At 39.9% G+C, this 16,512-nt stretch overlaps 4 protein-coding genes across 6 annotated transcripts; 1 reads left to right on the top strand and 3 right to left on the bottom strand.

The window, feature by feature from the left end:
• Nucleotides 1-4,129: 4,129 nt before the first annotated feature.
• Nucleotides 4,130-4,879, bottom strand: RB195_025874 (uncharacterized protein; the record flags this gene model as incomplete). Of its 2 annotated transcripts, XM_064214201.1 has the most annotated exons (2): nucleotides 4,130-4,301; nucleotides 4,473-4,879. In XM_064214201.1, the coding sequence occupies 2 exons, from the start codon at nucleotides 4,877-4,879 to the stop codon at nucleotides 4,130-4,132; spliced, it is 579 nt and encodes a 192-aa protein (XP_064070082.1). The 2 variants fall into 2 exon arrangements, with proteins under 2 accessions (XP_064070082.1, XP_013291140.1); XM_013435686.2 differs by lacking the exon at nucleotides 4,130-4,301 and having other exon boundaries at nucleotides 4,469-4,879.
• A 2,625-nt stretch (nucleotides 4,880-7,504) lies between these two features.
• Nucleotides 7,505-7,888, bottom strand: RB195_025873 (uncharacterized protein; the record flags this gene model as incomplete). Its single annotated transcript, XM_064214200.1, has 1 exon — nucleotides 7,505-7,888. One exon carries the CDS (start codon nucleotides 7,886-7,888, stop codon nucleotides 7,505-7,507), a length of 384 nt encoding a protein of 127 aa, XP_064070081.1.
• A 190-nt stretch (nucleotides 7,889-8,078) lies between these two features.
• Nucleotides 8,079-8,450, top strand: RB195_025872 (uncharacterized protein; the record flags this gene model as incomplete). Its single annotated transcript, XM_013454063.2, has 1 exon — nucleotides 8,079-8,450. The coding sequence occupies one exon, from the start codon at nucleotides 8,079-8,081 to the stop codon at nucleotides 8,448-8,450; it is 372 nt and encodes a 123-aa protein (XP_013309517.1).
• A 1,645-nt stretch (nucleotides 8,451-10,095) lies between these two features.
• RB195_025871 (uncharacterized protein) lies at nucleotides 10,096-15,529 on the bottom strand (the record flags this gene model as incomplete). Of its 2 annotated transcripts, XM_064214198.1 has the most annotated exons (14): nucleotides 10,096-10,266; nucleotides 10,442-10,546; nucleotides 10,603-10,690; nucleotides 10,755-10,865; nucleotides 10,956-11,075; nucleotides 11,135-11,309; nucleotides 11,734-11,881; nucleotides 11,938-12,006; nucleotides 12,078-12,155; nucleotides 12,217-12,310; nucleotides 12,461-12,579; nucleotides 13,000-13,108; nucleotides 13,945-14,079; nucleotides 15,516-15,529. In XM_064214198.1, the coding sequence occupies 14 exons, from the start codon at nucleotides 15,527-15,529 to the stop codon at nucleotides 10,096-10,098; spliced, it is 1,536 nt and encodes a 511-aa protein (XP_064070079.1). The 2 variants fall into 2 exon arrangements, with proteins under 2 accessions (XP_064070079.1, XP_064070080.1); XM_064214199.1 differs by lacking the exons at nucleotides 12,461-12,579; nucleotides 15,516-15,529 and having other exon boundaries at nucleotides 13,034-13,108; nucleotides 13,945-14,015.
• Between the last annotated feature and the right edge of the window lie 983 nt (nucleotides 15,530-16,512).

Here is a 16,512-nt window from a genome sequence, read left to right as displayed (position 1 = left end):
AGTTGGAATGAGCTGTTTTTGTATCCGTTGTTGACCAACCAACATGTCATAATTGTTTGAGTTTGAGCAGTTTGATTTCTACCAGGATGGTAAATCCAACTCTAACAAATGTTTAGTAGATGAGTCAAAATTAATTGAAATGGATAAATTATAACTGTGGATACTTGTGTAGTTTCCTTCATAACTTCAAGATATTAACCAACACAGGCGTACATAATAGCATAATGGTATGGATATAAAGCATATGGGAGAATCCAGAATATTTGGGATATACATCTCGGGGCGGATAGAGCGATTGAACGGATAGATCACGTTCAATTTCACCATTTCAAGCTCTGAACAGAGCGAACTCGCCGAAACCTCAGCCAAGAATAAAACTTTATAACAGCCATAGTGCCCTATAAAATTATAGTTATAGAATTATAATAAGCTCATATCCTGAAGGTGCACTAACGAGGACAAATACTGAATCCAGACACCGCTAGTGTTCTCGTCTCTTCTTTTCTTTAACGGAGTCTAAGAACAGTATAATTTGTTTAACAATTCTGCTTAGGATGCTATTACAGTTTCTTTTGATTTGTGTCAAGGATTAATCCTTTATTTAACTTTCGGATACCATTGTATGTGGAAATTTGCGACTTTTATCCACCGCTGATCTCAAGCTTAATGGGTATTACCTGTAGGTATGGCGTACTTCTTGCGCAATAAAGTAAAATGGGTCGGACAGACCACCTGGTGACATTGTTGTTGACATTCTCAGGCAACAGTCCCCTTATAGCAATGAGGTGCTGTGAATTACGACCTCATCCCTATCGCTTGGGAAAGAACGATTAGAGTCGACGAGGTCAAGAGTTACTGCTCCTCTGCAATACTTTAATTACTTTTTATTTTTCTTAAGCGATTTGTCAGCTTTCAAAACGGAATTTTAAATATTCCAAAGAGTTTCTTTAATATTCTGAACTGAAATTCCTCATAAAAGAAATTGAAACAGGTCATGAAGTTATATAAAAAAATCTCAATCCCTCAAAAATATAAATATGATGGCTGTAAAATCGCTGACGATTCAAATCTGGATTTTTGTTGTTTTTCACATTTCAGAAAATTCATAATCCATAGATTTATTATTTCTAAATTATTTTATGTCGATAGAAAGATTAAAAAAGTGAGAGGAGAAGGAGAAGGAAAAGAGATATGTCCGGGAACTAACTGCTTTTAGCTTGTACTTTTTCAGTGTCTTGGGTAAAAAAGTCTTGCGGATAGTTCAATAGAACGGTTGTCTTTAACTTTCACACTAACTTTGACATTTTCCTATTTGATCATCCTCACATTTAGGGTCGTAAGAAAGCATTAGACCAGTTTGCACCCCAATAACAGAAGCCCATCGTTAATTATTTGTCAGTTTTCCTGAAGTTGCAGTGATTTCTGGATCTGAAATGTCACTTCTACTTTGAACACCTTGTGTTTCAAAAATGCTAGTTCATTTAAGAGAATACTCTCCTTTTTTCTCAAGAACCGATGGATCAAAGATGGAACGGAATGAGACTTGATCCTCGACCATCGATCAGCGCACCTATGAAGAGGCAAATTTTCTTAGTTTTAGACGACAGAGGCAGAATTTTCTAAAACAACTGACACTATGTTGTAGGCTGAAAGGTTCTGGAGTTCTTCTTGGAAAATCCTGACCTTTATTCCATAGCAACAGGGAATAAAAAAAAGTGTTCTACTTAATAAGCGACAATTAAAGTGATAGAGATCCTTCCGGAAAATTGAAAACTGGATCGCCCTCAAAGTGCAAGTCAATGATCTCTACATTGTGTTGTACTAACTCTGTTTGGTAGATAAACGGATAAAAAAGGATAAAGTCACTGGCGTATCAATCCACTCGGGATGCGCCAAGGCGTTTTACTGGAATTCGTAATCGTTGAGGTTCTGGAACACTACTGACTCACAATGACTTAGAGTTTAGAGGTTTGGCAGATAATGATAAAAAAAAATTGAATATAGATATGAATTTTTGTACTGTGGCGCTTTTCCCTACTCTTTCAAGGACATCAGTACAACCAACGCACAAATTTCTCATGAATCCATCCATTCGTCCGTCTGATGACCGTTGACAAGGTCGCAGATTCAAAGCGTAATGCCCCGTCGAACGAAAGTGCACTCATCGGCGTATTGGCGCCAAAATTTGAACGATAAGATCCACTCGGTGTTTCATCCGGCACAGAATGTAAAAATGAATGCAAATCAGGGCACAATAAAATCGTTCAAAACCAAGTACATTACACTGTGAAATATTTTATCGCTCTAAAACAATTTATTTATTTTTAACTGGTAAGATTTTCCTTCACGATTAAAAATAGCATTATCGTGATGCATTACCTCTTTCGAGATAATGAACAGTCCCTTTCTGCTCAGAGATCATAGTTTAGCTTTTAGCGTGTCATAGCACCGAAAACATTCAGGACGTCTGCAATCCGGACCACAGTAATGGTCTGGATTCACAGAACGCTAAACCAGCATAACAAATCAACGATCCATATGAATTATTGTCTTGAAAACCTAATCATTAGCATTGAATTCTCAAATGCATTCACTTCAAATGAATTTTGGTAGATTCATATGAATCTTCCCTAAAATAACCACTTTTATGAAAGTCTTCAGTAATGCCAACTCTACACTGTGTGCCCATAGTATTGCAATATCAACAAGTACTAGCAAACCAAGTAATAAAGCAAATATTCCAGTCTGACAACAGAATTTATTGACAAAGACAAACAGCAAGAAAAACACGTATTCGTGCAGAATGTGGCCCTAAAGAGGGCCGTTGGGTTAGATTTGGTCAGCACAGGTCTGTCTGGCACTTACGCACGAGCACATCAAAATCGCTACGATCTATTACTATTCCAGAGAGGTTCTGTAGGATCGAGGAGTTCTACGTTAACTATTCTTCATCTAGATTGAATCAGGACCATTTGCATCAAATTTGCTTCCGAAATCCATTTCTTTGGTGGTCTACTATAGTCATTTATTGCAAGTGTTCCACGTACCATCCTTTGTGCGTGGAATAATCCTGATATGTGAAGCAAAACCCTCGTAAACAACGCCGTGTGCTAAGCGTTGGCGCGAAATTTGAATAACTGCGATTAAACCAACGGTTGAAAATGTGTAGTTTGAACAAAGATGAGGCACAACTAATCAGTACAAGAGACCTGACTGTATGAATGTACCGTAACTGTATCGTACAATTACCTGGCTTATATTCACTTTCAAAATTTCTGGATATCTTTAACGCAATGTGGAGCGGATCATGACTTCTTTGCGCATGGATGCTTTCAAACCACTCTTTATTCGTTTAGAAAATGTATTTACTCCAAGGACCAATGTTTCGACTAATAATTGCACTTAATCTTAAAAATAGTGCCAGGATAATACTTCTGAACACCGCAACGTAGGCCCAGAAGGCTAATAACACTTCAAAGCAAGTAGTACTCTTAGGGTATTATTTGCTCTTAATTATCGCCTTTTTTGGACGGAATCTTTGATCCAGGATACATGGCAGCAGTAAGAACGCATCAAAGAGCTATCCAGGATGAACAGAGAACAACAGGGTCATCTGCGCACCTTTGCTTGAAGCAGAACCAGTCGAATGTTGGCGCCAATTTTTTGACGGCGTCGATATCATGGGATAATGAATCCTGACCGATTGAGAGTTGATTAGCTAACAATCCGCTCATGTTCCGAATATTTTCAGACATCTATAGAAGTGGACTTTTGCGTAATTTCATGTTTTCACTTTGTAAAGAACCATTCTGGATTATTCAAATTCAAAACTGTGCATCCCGCCTTTTTTCTGCTTTCACTCGAAACGATTATTTGTACGGTGGCGTTTAGTGTGACAGAGCACTCCATAAAAAAAAAAAACTCTCCGTGCCAGGCATTGGCGCCAAAATTTGAACAAACAGAAATATTTGTTCGCTTATTGTCCATGAACAGAATCGATGATTTGCTGTACCCTCCACTCCTATACATTGTGTAAGCTGGTTATATAAAAACACCGCGTACTAAACATTGGTACAGAATAATTACGGGAGAACAGAAACGTGAAAATGACTCCAATGACAATTCTCGGTTAGCATGCTCTTGGAATCAAATCTGGCACTGGTCCAGTTCTCGGTTCAAGAAACACAACGTTCATGAGACCTCGTACTAGAAGGCAACTAGTAAACTGCTCAAGACTACCGCAAAGAACGTGGACGTTTAGACGTTCTTTGAAGGACCAATTGTCCTCTTGTTTATCTGCCCTAAACATCAGATTAGCACTCCAAATCAACAAATACAATCGACACTGCCAAGGCTTTATTTCCACAACTTATTGGGAGCGATCCTAAGATCAACACGTATTCGTACAGAATGTGGCCCTAAAGAGGGCCGTTGGGTTAGATTTGGTCAGCACAGGTCTGTCTGGCACTTACGCACGCTCTCCGCGGATGCGGCGAGCAAGCTGGATATCCTTGGGCATGATGGTGACACGCTTAGCGTGGATGGCGCAAAGGTTGGTGTCCTCGAAGAGACCAACGAGGTATGCCTCAGCGGCCTCCTGGAGAGCCATCACAGCCGAAGACTGGAAACGCAGATCGGTCTTGAAATCCTGGGCGATCTCACGGACGAGACGTTGGAAGGGCAGTTTGCGGATGAGCAACTCGGTCGACTTCTGGTAACGACGGATCTCACGAAGGGCGACGGTTCCTGGGCGGTAGCGGTGAGGCTTCTTCACGCCCCCGGTGGCCGGTGCCGATTTGCGAGCGGCCTTCGTGGCCAGCTGCTTACGGGGAGCCTTTCCTCCGGTGGATTTGCGAGCGGTCTGCTTGGTACGAGCCATTGCTGAGTGAGTGTTCTGAGAGAACGATGGGGAACAGTGCCGTACGGCGCCGTTATATGTAGGTGGTTGTGGGAGGCGGGGCCTTCGCCACGCTGACCCCTCCCGATTGTTTCCACCCCTTTGCGCGCCACTATTGATTTCGGATGAAAGTGACAGAGATCGATGATTGTTGACCTAAAATGAGGTAGTTCACACGTTAATGTTCAGGATTTACTGTACTGACATTTGACTCTGTGTATACATTGTAAAAGTGAAATTATAAGTTATAATAATTATAATAATAGTTAGTTACTAACTATAAGTTCATAATGTAAATTTTAGTAAAAGGTAAAATAATCTAGAACCTCATTCTCAAATCGTCAAGAATGATCACTTCTTTTTTCCAAGTGTTTCTAGCTATGTATAGGAAAAGTGTGCTGTTACATATGCCCCTAAAAAGATTGAAGGAAAAAGAACAAAATAAATAAAAAAATACACAATAAATGGAATTATGAAAATATTGTTTGTTTGTTTGTTCTTGTTTAGTCCTCTTCAAGTGCAGCACATTTCTTGTAACGAGTTAGTACGTTTCTTCAATCACACGCGAAAATATGTTCTCCGTCTAATTAAAGGCTGAACAATTGATTGAATGAATGACCTACTCGCTCTTTTAGAAATCATCACCAGTGAATGACTATAGATTTATGGGGATCTATCCAGCTATTTCCGGAAAATCATTCGATCTCAACAGGATATCCGTTATTTTCCATGTTGTTACAAATGGTAAATTGATGTACGATGAATTATAAATACTTGTTCAAAAATGCGCTACACCATGGGTGTTGCTAGAATCTTCTGTTTTTTTTTTTTTTTTTTTTTTTTTTTTTAGTTATTGCTCCCGGATTTGATCACTTAGGATTTGGTAATCTGCTTTGGATGAGAAAGTTGAGAAGTTATGTTTCAAATGTTCTGACTTTCCCGGTTCCAAGGAAGGTGAGGACGCCGAAACGTTAGACATTATAAACAAATCAGTCAACAATTTTCGTCTTTGCCTCACATTGCCTCATAACCTTACTAGAAACTTTTTTTCATGGATTTTTTGGATAGTTACATCATTTTCAAGTTATAAAATTGTTTGAATAAATGATATTTATTGTTTTGAGCAAGAGAATGGATGCCCCAGCCATTTTTTTTAGCAGTTTTAGCACTGACTATCACGTTAAACTACACAAGATTAAAGATTATCCATCTAATTTCCAAATCCGAGATTCAAACCATGTTCTTCGTATTTTCGGCAGCGATAGATTTCAAACGAAGCCTTCTTCTGGATCTTCTAGATCTATATTGAAGAAATAGGGTAGCATCCTTCACCCAAGTATGGATCAATAATAAAATGTTTAGTATATCAGGAGAATTTGTTAGAAATGACATCTTTAAGCGAGAACATAAGTTGTCCAATTGAATCCAAATAAAATATTAACAAAATGACAGTTTTTTAAAGTCATCCCGCACTTTTTCGATGTGCTCTTTGTGAGCTCTTCCTATTTTTCACTAATTTCAACCTCTCAGCTGAGATTCCTATCGTTCCAGCAGATATTGATTGAACAGATAAGGTCGAAGTAATAACTATCTCAAACAAAGTAACTAGCAACAACCAACTGAAGATCCAGGAACTCCCAAAATTCATCCTATTGCGTAACCTCCGCACAGCTTAAAGGCATCACTACACGAATCTGAGGTGGTACCGATTTCAGGTGAAGTATTCGTATATGGGATGGGAGACTATGGAGAGAGGGGTGATTCCGTCCATTTCTTCCTAGTTGCCGTAAAAAACGGCCCGGAAGATACGGCTTCACGCATTTTGGCGCACTATTTTCTACAGGGAGTTCGACTGGAGCGCGCCGGCCTTGTGCGAGGCCGCATTTTCCGGGCCGTTTTTTACGGCAATTAGGAAGAAATGGACGGAATCACCCCCCTCTCCATAGTCTCCCATCCCGTATACGAATACTCCACTTGAAATCTGCACCACCTCAGATTCGTGGGGTGATGCGTTTAAGGGTAAGGCTTGAATAAAACAAAGAACATCCTTATAAGGCACTTCTCCACCAAATTCCTTGTCTCTACAGTCTAACGGATGGAATGATGATAGAAACTGATGAAGATCCAGAGATTAATACATTTTTTTTAGAATCACAGCCGAAGCTTGCACGCAATCGATCGTTGCTCAACAAGCAAATCTACACTTCTACGGTAAAATATCCCTCGAAAACGTTATCACTTTGAAGGCTATCCAATAATACCAACAGAATTCCAACCTAACCAGCTTTTTCCTCAAATTTAACTTTCCATTAACGATGTTCGAGCTAGCAATCAAAGAAACACTTACAGCAAGGAAATTCTAGTTTTAAAGCACACGGCTAAAAACACAAGTGAAACAAAAAGGACGTTTTCAGTTCTGATTTAGAAGAATGCTCACAGCAACATCCCCATATGTTTAAATCATACACGGAATGCAATAGAGTACCTCCACACAATGATTGATACAACCTTTATTAAAACATTGAGGCAAGAAAGCACTCGTAAAGAATTGTGGCCCTAAAGAGGGCCGTTGGGTTAAAGTAGGCACACGAGTGCAGTGCAAGGAATTTATTCCTTGTCTCCGGCAGTCTTCTTGGGAAGAAGAACGGCCTGGATGTTTGGCAGAACTCCTCCTTGGGCGATGGTCACACCGGAAAGCAGCTTGTTCAGCTCCTCGTCGTTGCGGACAGCGAGTTGCAGATGGCGAGGGTTGATTCTGCTCTTCTTGTTGTCACGAGCAGCGTTACCGGCCAACTCGAGCACCTCAGCGGCGAGGTATTCGAGCACAGCAGCCAGGTACACCGGTGCTCCTCCTCCGATGCGTCCAGCATAGTTTCCTTTGCGGAGCATTCGGTGAAGACGACCAACTGGGAACTGGAGTCCAGCACGCGACGAACGCGACTTCGCCTTTCCTCCGCTCTTGGCTTTGCCTCCCTTTCCACGTCCAGACATGATGGCGATCGAGAACTGCGAGATGTACACTCACGGGTGGCCGAGGAGCGCAGCCTGCACTCATATAGGCGCCGCCTAACCCCCCGCCCCTACGCGTCCAGGAGGCGGGGCATGCTCCCATCTGTTTTCATAAGGGCGCGGGACAGTGAGCCGCGCCTCACCCGCTGACTAACCAGTGAATTCCGTCGTCATGCCACCAAAGCCATCAGCGAAGGGAGCGAAGAAGGCCGCCAAGACCCAGAAGGCCAGCCGCACTGGAGACAAGAAGAAGAAGCACCGCAGGAAGGAGAGCTACTCGGTGTACATCTACCGTGTGCTGAAGCAGGTCCACCCTGACACCGGAGTCTCGTCGAAGGCCATGTCGATCATGAACTCGTTCGTGAACGACGTCTTCGAGCGCATCGCTGTTGAGGCGTCGAAACTCGCTCACTACAACAAGCGATCCACAATCTCCTCCCGCGAAATCCAGACTGCTGTTCGCCTCATCCTGCCCGGAGAGCTCGCCAAGCACGCCGTGTCTGAAGGAACGAAAGCCGTCACGAAGTACACCTCCAGCAAGTAAACTTCCGTGCACTTGGTGCATGTCATTCTAACTAACCCAACGGCCCTCTTTAGGGCCACAAATAGTGTTCGAGTGCTTGAATTAGATCTATATTTCAATAATAAACCATTTTTTTTTTGGCACTCATTTTAGTATTGTTAGGTAATTGTACTGTTTACGAGTGTGTGTTTGTGAATAGTTGGTTTTGATCGTTTGTGGTTCTAACAACCACTGTCATTGAAGGGATAGAATTCAGCTGTTTGCATAGAAGTGCTTTTTTGTTTCTTTTCGAGTAAGAGTATGAGGCGAGGAACGCTATAACGTGAGTTTGTCGGCATCCTTTGTGAGTGTATTCCCTTAATCGAAATTTGACTGTGTTCGACTTCCACAGAGAGGAAAACTGAGCAGTTTTTGCTCCGATCCTCGATTAAACCTCCCCCTATATGAAATTCTTCTCTGTTGTAGTGTGAAAGGAAAACAATCATATGTTTGCCTATGTGTTATTGATTGTGTCCTGGACAAAGCAAGGATCCCTGATGTTCACCGTTCAAATTTTGGCGCCATATCGGCGGTGCTGACGTCGTTATCGAGGATTACGAGACCGCTTGCGCTGCCCTGTTCAAATTGAAGGTCAGCAGAATAATGGATGATTCAGTGTCAACTACATCCAGAGATCAGTAATGCCGTTGGAATTGTAGGTTTTTAATGAGGAGGTATTCCAGAATCTTTTGCGATTCTATTGGTTGTTGTGTACGAGAATTTACGTGTATTTTAGTCATTTAGTTCTAGTTTAATTGAGGAATTCTTTCCCTCAAATAGAAATAGAATATTTACACAAAAACCAAGCTACCGTATTGGATCATACCTAACCTCTTCGTAACTTGTTGCATTCCTTTATACAGTGAACAGTCCTATCTAAAGACGTTCTTTTGTAAGTTACAAACAAGGTCCTTTAAGTTCTAATATTAACTGATCGTGTTTTTTTTTCTATGAGCCTTCATTCCCCTTCATTTCCCTTTCCTTTTTTCAATTTACTAGTTCTTTAATTCACTGACCAAATATTCCTTAACAGCCATTGTCGTCCTTGACGAGACACATTTTATAAACTGTTAGGTTGCACATGTTTTTTACTTTTTTGAATTGTAAACAAGTTTATTTTTAAATCAACAAAAGAATTAAAGTTCACATCAAGAATATAATTAATAACAAGAACTGCCCAGAAATCCTGGATATCAGAGACACGAAATCCTTCATGAAGCTCGGCTGAGTGCCCGACTTAAAAGCACCACCCCACGAAACTGAGGTGGTGCAGATTTAAGGTGGAGTATTCGTATACTGGATGGGAGACTATAGAGATGGGAGTGATTCCGTCCATTTCTTCCTAATTGCCGTGAAAAACGGCCCGGAAGATACGGCTTCAGGCGTTTTGGCGCACTATTTTCTACAAGGAGTTCGACTGGAGCGCGCCAGGCTTGTGCGGCGCCGCATCCTCCGGGTTGTTTTTTACGGCAATTATGAAGAAATGGACGGAACCACCCCCCTGTCCATAGTCTCCCATCCCGTATACGAGTACTCCACCTTAAATCTGCACCACCTCAGATTCGTGGGGTGATGCCTTTAAGAGTCAATTTCCTTTACAATTTTCCACTTCATTTCCCTCAACGTCCTAAGTATCGAGAGTCTTGGATCGAAGGAGAAGATGTGCAGTGCTCGTGCATAGCGCTGCACTTCCGTCACTACTAGACTCCATAGCAGTACTTGTAGGTACTGAGGTAACAGTGGTATCAGCACTGGGAATAGGCTGTCGCTCTTCTTCAAGCACTGGCTGAATGTTCATCTGCAAAAAAAGAAAGGAAAGTTAGTGCGATGCAATCTGAAAAACAAGAGAAAGCTGAATTAGTTTGAAAGGGACGGCGTACATTATTGATTAACATGAAGGGACGAAGACGAACTAAGGTGTAAAATATTGCAATTAGCAAAATTAGCGCCTCTACTAGTGGGAATAAAAATACCTTATATTTCACCTTATCAACTAGATGTGTAGTTGAAAACATTGTCTGACCCGTTTCATTCACCATAGAAACAACACTGCTACTTCCATTAAAAATTGGAACATCCTGAAATATCGTATGTATGTCAACATCCCATAATCAACGGGAAAAAAATCGTGAACCTCGTTTTCTTCAGCACTTGATCGCTTTCGGCCAAAATTTCGTTCACCAAGAGATCGCATTAGTTGGATAGGTGATTTGCCTCCAATTCTGAATAGCATAAATCCTACACTTTGGAAGAATCACTTTCTGTGAAGCTAACTTTATAGCTCACTTAGCTGATACAGAGTTTAAGCTCTTTCTTGAACCGAAACGTGACGGTATAGTTTGACGAGAGTAGCCTAGTAGTAGGGCACCTAAGCCTCTTCTTTTCCTATATGATCTTCTGAAAAATTCCAGGAATCAAGGAAAGCGAAATGTTGTAGATGTAATTTTGTCTCAGCATTCCAGAGTAGTTCCCTTCAAGGTGACACACCTACTGCACACACTATCCACACCATCCTCATCCTCACAGCAGTTTCTTCTGCTCGAACCATCTTCTTCCGTAATTGGTGGCATCTGATCGACCTCCCACACAGCATCATGATCCGGGATGCTGAAATTTATTGCATAAAGTTGGATACAAAATCCGATACAGCAAAGCAAATGAATTACTTCATAGCCATCGTAGATCCAACAAACGGATCAGCACGATATTTTGAAGCTCCTTGCGTATATGGTAATTCGGCTCCGATTGAATCCCAGAAAAGATCGCGAGTGAGTGGTGGTTGTCTACCATGAAGTCCATCAACCATGAGAAGGCTCACTTGTAGGTTTCGATCGACAATCCCTGAAAAACAGTTGCAGGTGGAAACGTCAGATGAATACTTACATCTTGCGACTCTAGTGGATAACGGACATCCAGGACAGATTAGGAAGCTGGGATTTGTGGATGCCAGTACTAATCATGATGCAATATATAAGCCGTCTTCTCATCTCTAACAGCTGAGGACCATCTATTCTGAATTCACCTAACATTCTGCAGACTGCCCTTTATCGACAACGTGTCGGGGCTACCGAGCACTTGTCCTGAGAGTTTGATAGTGGGTGGTCTCTCTAATTTTCTTGGATCGGGATTCCATACTTCGAGAAGGGAAAACACTCCACGTCTGAAGTTCTGTGTATACCAGATCTACTACTGAACATACCAGTTATTTGACTTTTTCCATTAATTGCTCTTAATTATGGTGATCTATTCCAGAAGCGGAACTCACAGTTCAAATCGAAGTCGTCATCGTCCTCTCCGAAAGGACAAATCATTGACTCAGCTACTTTGAGCCATCCAACATAAAAGAAAAATTGAAACATTGAAAAAATTGGCAGGTAGAAGTCGATCGAATGAGGTAGCGGAGCATTTGAATCCTGAAACACTTGTGGAACGGCTTTTTTCTCGTACACCTGATAACTGTATAGCATACTTCGAGTAACAAGTACTGCCTTCCGAATAGACATGCGGCAAAAAAGCTGTACACCGCTATAGTTACAACCTAAACATCTAGTGAACATATTCTGGAATAATCAGGTACAAACCTGATTTCTAGGATAATATAATACATACCTGTGTATATACCAATGGAACTGATATCCAGTCATATGACCATATCATTCCGCAGTAACCACGGAATTCAAGACAATCCTGAAACAAAGAACTTCTGTTTACAGTAATCAATCCAGAGAATGTTAAAGCAATTTCCTACATCTATTAAAGTCTTCAGATGTAGATCGTCATGTATTCGACCTTCCTTACGTGCAGTGGCGGCCAATTGACAAAACCATTGAGATGGGACCCACCTGAAATGGATTTTTTTAGCCATGAGACAGTGCCGTTGTACAAAACATCAAATTTTAAAGCAATGTTGGCCGAGTCTGAGATCGGTTTACAAATGTGGGTTAAAATACACTCAGTTGATTATTTTAAATTATGGTAATATTTTTTTTTACCATATTCCATGCGGTGTTTGTGTGTTATCCAACATATCTTTTTCCTCCGAAGTCAGGATTCCGGCTTCTACAAGATGAGAGACTGTAGGAAATCGCCGTTTAATTACCGTGGAAATATTCTGTAAACTTGTACAATTACGGACAACATATTATTACTGATATTTTTTTCATACATTTTATCCTCCCATTTTTTACTTGTGAGCAAATTTCAGTCTTATTTTTTTCTTATTATTTCCACAAATTTGCGTTACTAGAGGGATCGGTTGTCATATAAAATGTTCAAAGTAGGACTTTCTGATCCAGAAAATTACATAGCCCTACAAAAAGAAACAAAACAGAAGTTTTCCACGAAATTGGGCGAAATTCCATTTTTTTTTCGCCGAAATGCTACTTTCTTTACCAATGATTTCACATTTTCTATCTCCTTGCACTTTCTTCACATTTTTTAAATAGTTTTTTTTTATTCACTGCCTTCATTCCATGAATTTTCATTCTCTTATTCTGAAGGCACCTTGACTGAGAATTTAATTCTCGCATACCTGGAATGTTAGGGCTGCTATTAGGTTGAGATACCTTGCCATTGCTCTACGGATCATCCGTCCTCGTTCATCACTTCCTTGGACATACGCTGACACTTCTAAGCATACTCTGGAATTTCCAAGACTAACACTGGCATAATAGGAAAGTTAGATCCATTAAAAAATCCCAATTTATTATATGAATTCTTCATCATAAATATGACCTTTATTGAGAAAAGTATTTTTATTCCATTCAAAACCTCGCTCACCTACTTACTTTACTTTTTAAACTTCATTAGTTCACATTCTTGGCCAGAACACGATAAACTCCGTTCTTCTTACCTCGGAGAGTTTTTTAAACGAAGTTCTTATGATGAATTTCTAATTTAACCTCAAAAGTCTGCTTTTGAAATAACCCCATCTATGCATCCAAAACCTCACGATTATTAAATTTATCAGGACCATTATTAAAAATTTCTGGAAACGATCATTTAAACAGGCAGTACACCACGAATCTGACGTGGTGAAGGAATCTGAGGGAGAAGCTAAAATTGGAGTTGTAGATTGCAGGATCCGTGGTAATTCCGCTCATATTTTCCTTGTTGTCGTAGAAGACGGCGTGGAAGACGCCATTTATTACGACGATTTCATTTGCAACGCGGGATCCTTCTGCACGCGCCGCATCCACTTGCGAGCGGTCAAAGATTAATGAGGTCTTCTCGCCAGCCTATTCAAGTGAAACCAATGAATAGGTTGCCGAAGAGATCCGAGCGTGTGCATAGAAAAGCGTAGTGTCGTACCTCGTAGGAAATAAAACGTTTCTCACGTTTTTTTTAACGACTATTAGAGAGGGGTGAGTGGAACCATCATAGATCCCACGATCTGCCATCCTGTCTCTAGCTTTCCCTCGGATTCCCTCACCACATCAGATTCGTGGTGTGTTGGGTTTAAAAGAACCTGGCTCACTTATCTGGCCAGGGAATATTCACATATTGTTGCCACCAACGACCAACAATGAAGGTCACATAGAATCCCATTACGAATGTAATTGGAACCACAGACGTAAATTCACGACAATAAACAGCCAACGATTCGAAAGCTCTGAAAATAAATTTAAAATTGTAGGTTTTATAAATTGACCAGTCTCCTTTTAAAATGATGGAAAAATCTCACCAGGAGAAAAAATATGCTCAAACTGGGAAATAGTCTGATTCCTTAATTAATTCCTTACTTTTAATTTGATCCCATTAAAAATTTGTCGCAGTGATAAATGCTATAAACACATATCGTCCCGAGACCTCGGCACGAGTTCCCAAAGAGTTTCTCTACAGTTACTACTTGCTTTTACAATTTTTAAATATCAAAAGTTGTTCTATACTTTAGTTGAGTTCAACACAGACTGCACCTGTCTTCGTAATTTTGAGAATCCATGAGCCTTTCCTCTCTTTTGGAATTTGATAAACAACAAAATATGTAAGTATGTGTGGAAATTTTGTTTGTATTTCGGAAAAAAGAAAAAGAATGATACTATCAATATAAAATGCATAATTTGATTTGCTTGTCTAGAATGAGGTTAAATGTGAGAGAGGTAGTCCATATGAAAAGAATGAGGTTAAAGTAGGAAGGATATGATTTTATAGTAAGAAAATTGGGCCCTACTACCTAATGTTTCAGTGGTGAACTAGAAATCTTTTCTGTGATGACATCAAACTCGGAGTTCCAAATCGTGCCTTGATTTCTTTAAAGTTTTCTCAAAAAAGTTGTAAATGATACCGACCGATACTATACAATATTTGTGCATACAGCACAATGATGTAAATCAACAAAAACGTAGAGATGGAAGGGAGTGTTATGGGGATAGAGACGACAATAACTTTTACTGGCTACGAACTGTGTTGAAGGCCGGTACTGTAATCATCTACTAGTTTTAAATTGGGACTAAAAGCATCACCCACGAATCTGAGGTGGTACGGATTTTAGGTGGAGTATTCGTATACGGGATGGGAGACTATGGAGAGGGGGGAGGGGTGATTCCGTCCATTTCTTCCTAATTGCCGTAAAAAACGATCCGGAAGATGCGGCGCGTGCACAAGGCTGGCGCGCTCCAATCGAACTCATTGTAGAAAATCACCCTTCTCTCCATAATCTACGATCCCGTATACGAATACTCCAGCTGAAATCTGTACCACTTCAGATTCGTGGGGTGATGCCTTTAAATAAGAATTAAACGGGAGAATACAACCATTGACTCTCCGAAGATTTACGGATTTCGGATATTTTGCTAGGGTCCCATGTTAGATTGTTGGAGTGACTTCTCTGTTTTCTAACATGATTTACATCATTTTTTTAACGCAAATAATTTACGCTTAGGTATTTTATGAGAATGAATGAATGATAATAGACATATGTAAATTAGTAGCACTTTAATAAAAGACGAAAGATCGTCCTCGCTTGAGAAGAAGAGTTTAATAAGAATCTTTTCGATATGAAGACAAAAATAAGAATAGAATTAAGGAATATTGTTGCCGCCTAAATACCTAGAAGATGACATATATTTGCTGCTATAAAAATTTCACCTCTTCATCTGTTCATCGCATAAACATCTGTAGAAGAATGCGATGAAATAATATGCAGCTAGAAAACAAATCATTTCCCTATACATTAATCGATATATCGATCCTCTCCATCGAGCCAGCAACTTTGGAAAACCCCAGAATCGAGCTCGACTAACTTCCAGAGTGTATGTAACAGTCATTTCAGGATCTGAAATGGGACCTAGATAACGAGGTGCTGGCTTCGATTTATTACGGAATATGGAGCATTTAAAGATAAGAGCTAAGCTCTCTCTCAAAAAAAAAACGTAAAAATATCTGGGAATTAGAGAATTTTATTCGCCTTCTGCTGTTAATTCTATAAGAATTTGAAAAAAAAAAGAATGAAATGGAAGGAAAAGGAAAAATACTTTGCATAACCAGATGAAAAACGAGATGTGAAGCTGTTGTAGAGAATCATATGTAGTCGAAGTATACACTAGATTATAGTAATGACCGTCAAGGAATAATTGCTGTTGAACAAAAATCCATCACATTTCAAAATAAAAATCAAGGTAAAAAATAAATGGGTGACCTCCTTAGCCATCTAGATTTTATATGTTACGGGAAAACATCTCGTGGAACTTTCCTTTAAAAATCGAAAAAATTTGCTAAATCGCGGGGTATTAATCTAATTTGAAAGCTTAGAAGCCTCCAAGGCTAACATCGATAATAATAAAAATGTAGCTTTTAATTGAGCATCCTATAATTCGTAAAAAAAAATAACCTTTTTAAATCTACTTCAACAATGCTCTTGCTGGTCACGGGATCAAAAATGTAAATTAATTTTTATTTCTGGGTAGTTCTAATTGTATCGTTATTATTGAAAGAAAATCTGGCTACTGTAAAGAATTAAGTAATACTTGTTAACTGAGAACGAAATAATTGAAATCGAGGCCAAATATGTGAAATACGAGACAAATGTATATTATACGTCATATGC

The sequence above is a fragment of the Necator americanus genome, chromosome X, assembly GCF_031761385.1.
Source record: "Necator americanus strain Aroian chromosome X, whole genome shotgun sequence".
Lineage (NCBI taxonomy): Eukaryota > Metazoa > Nematoda > Chromadorea > Rhabditida > Ancylostomatidae > Necator > Necator americanus.
This window is presented reverse-complemented; position numbering and strand designations above follow the sequence as displayed.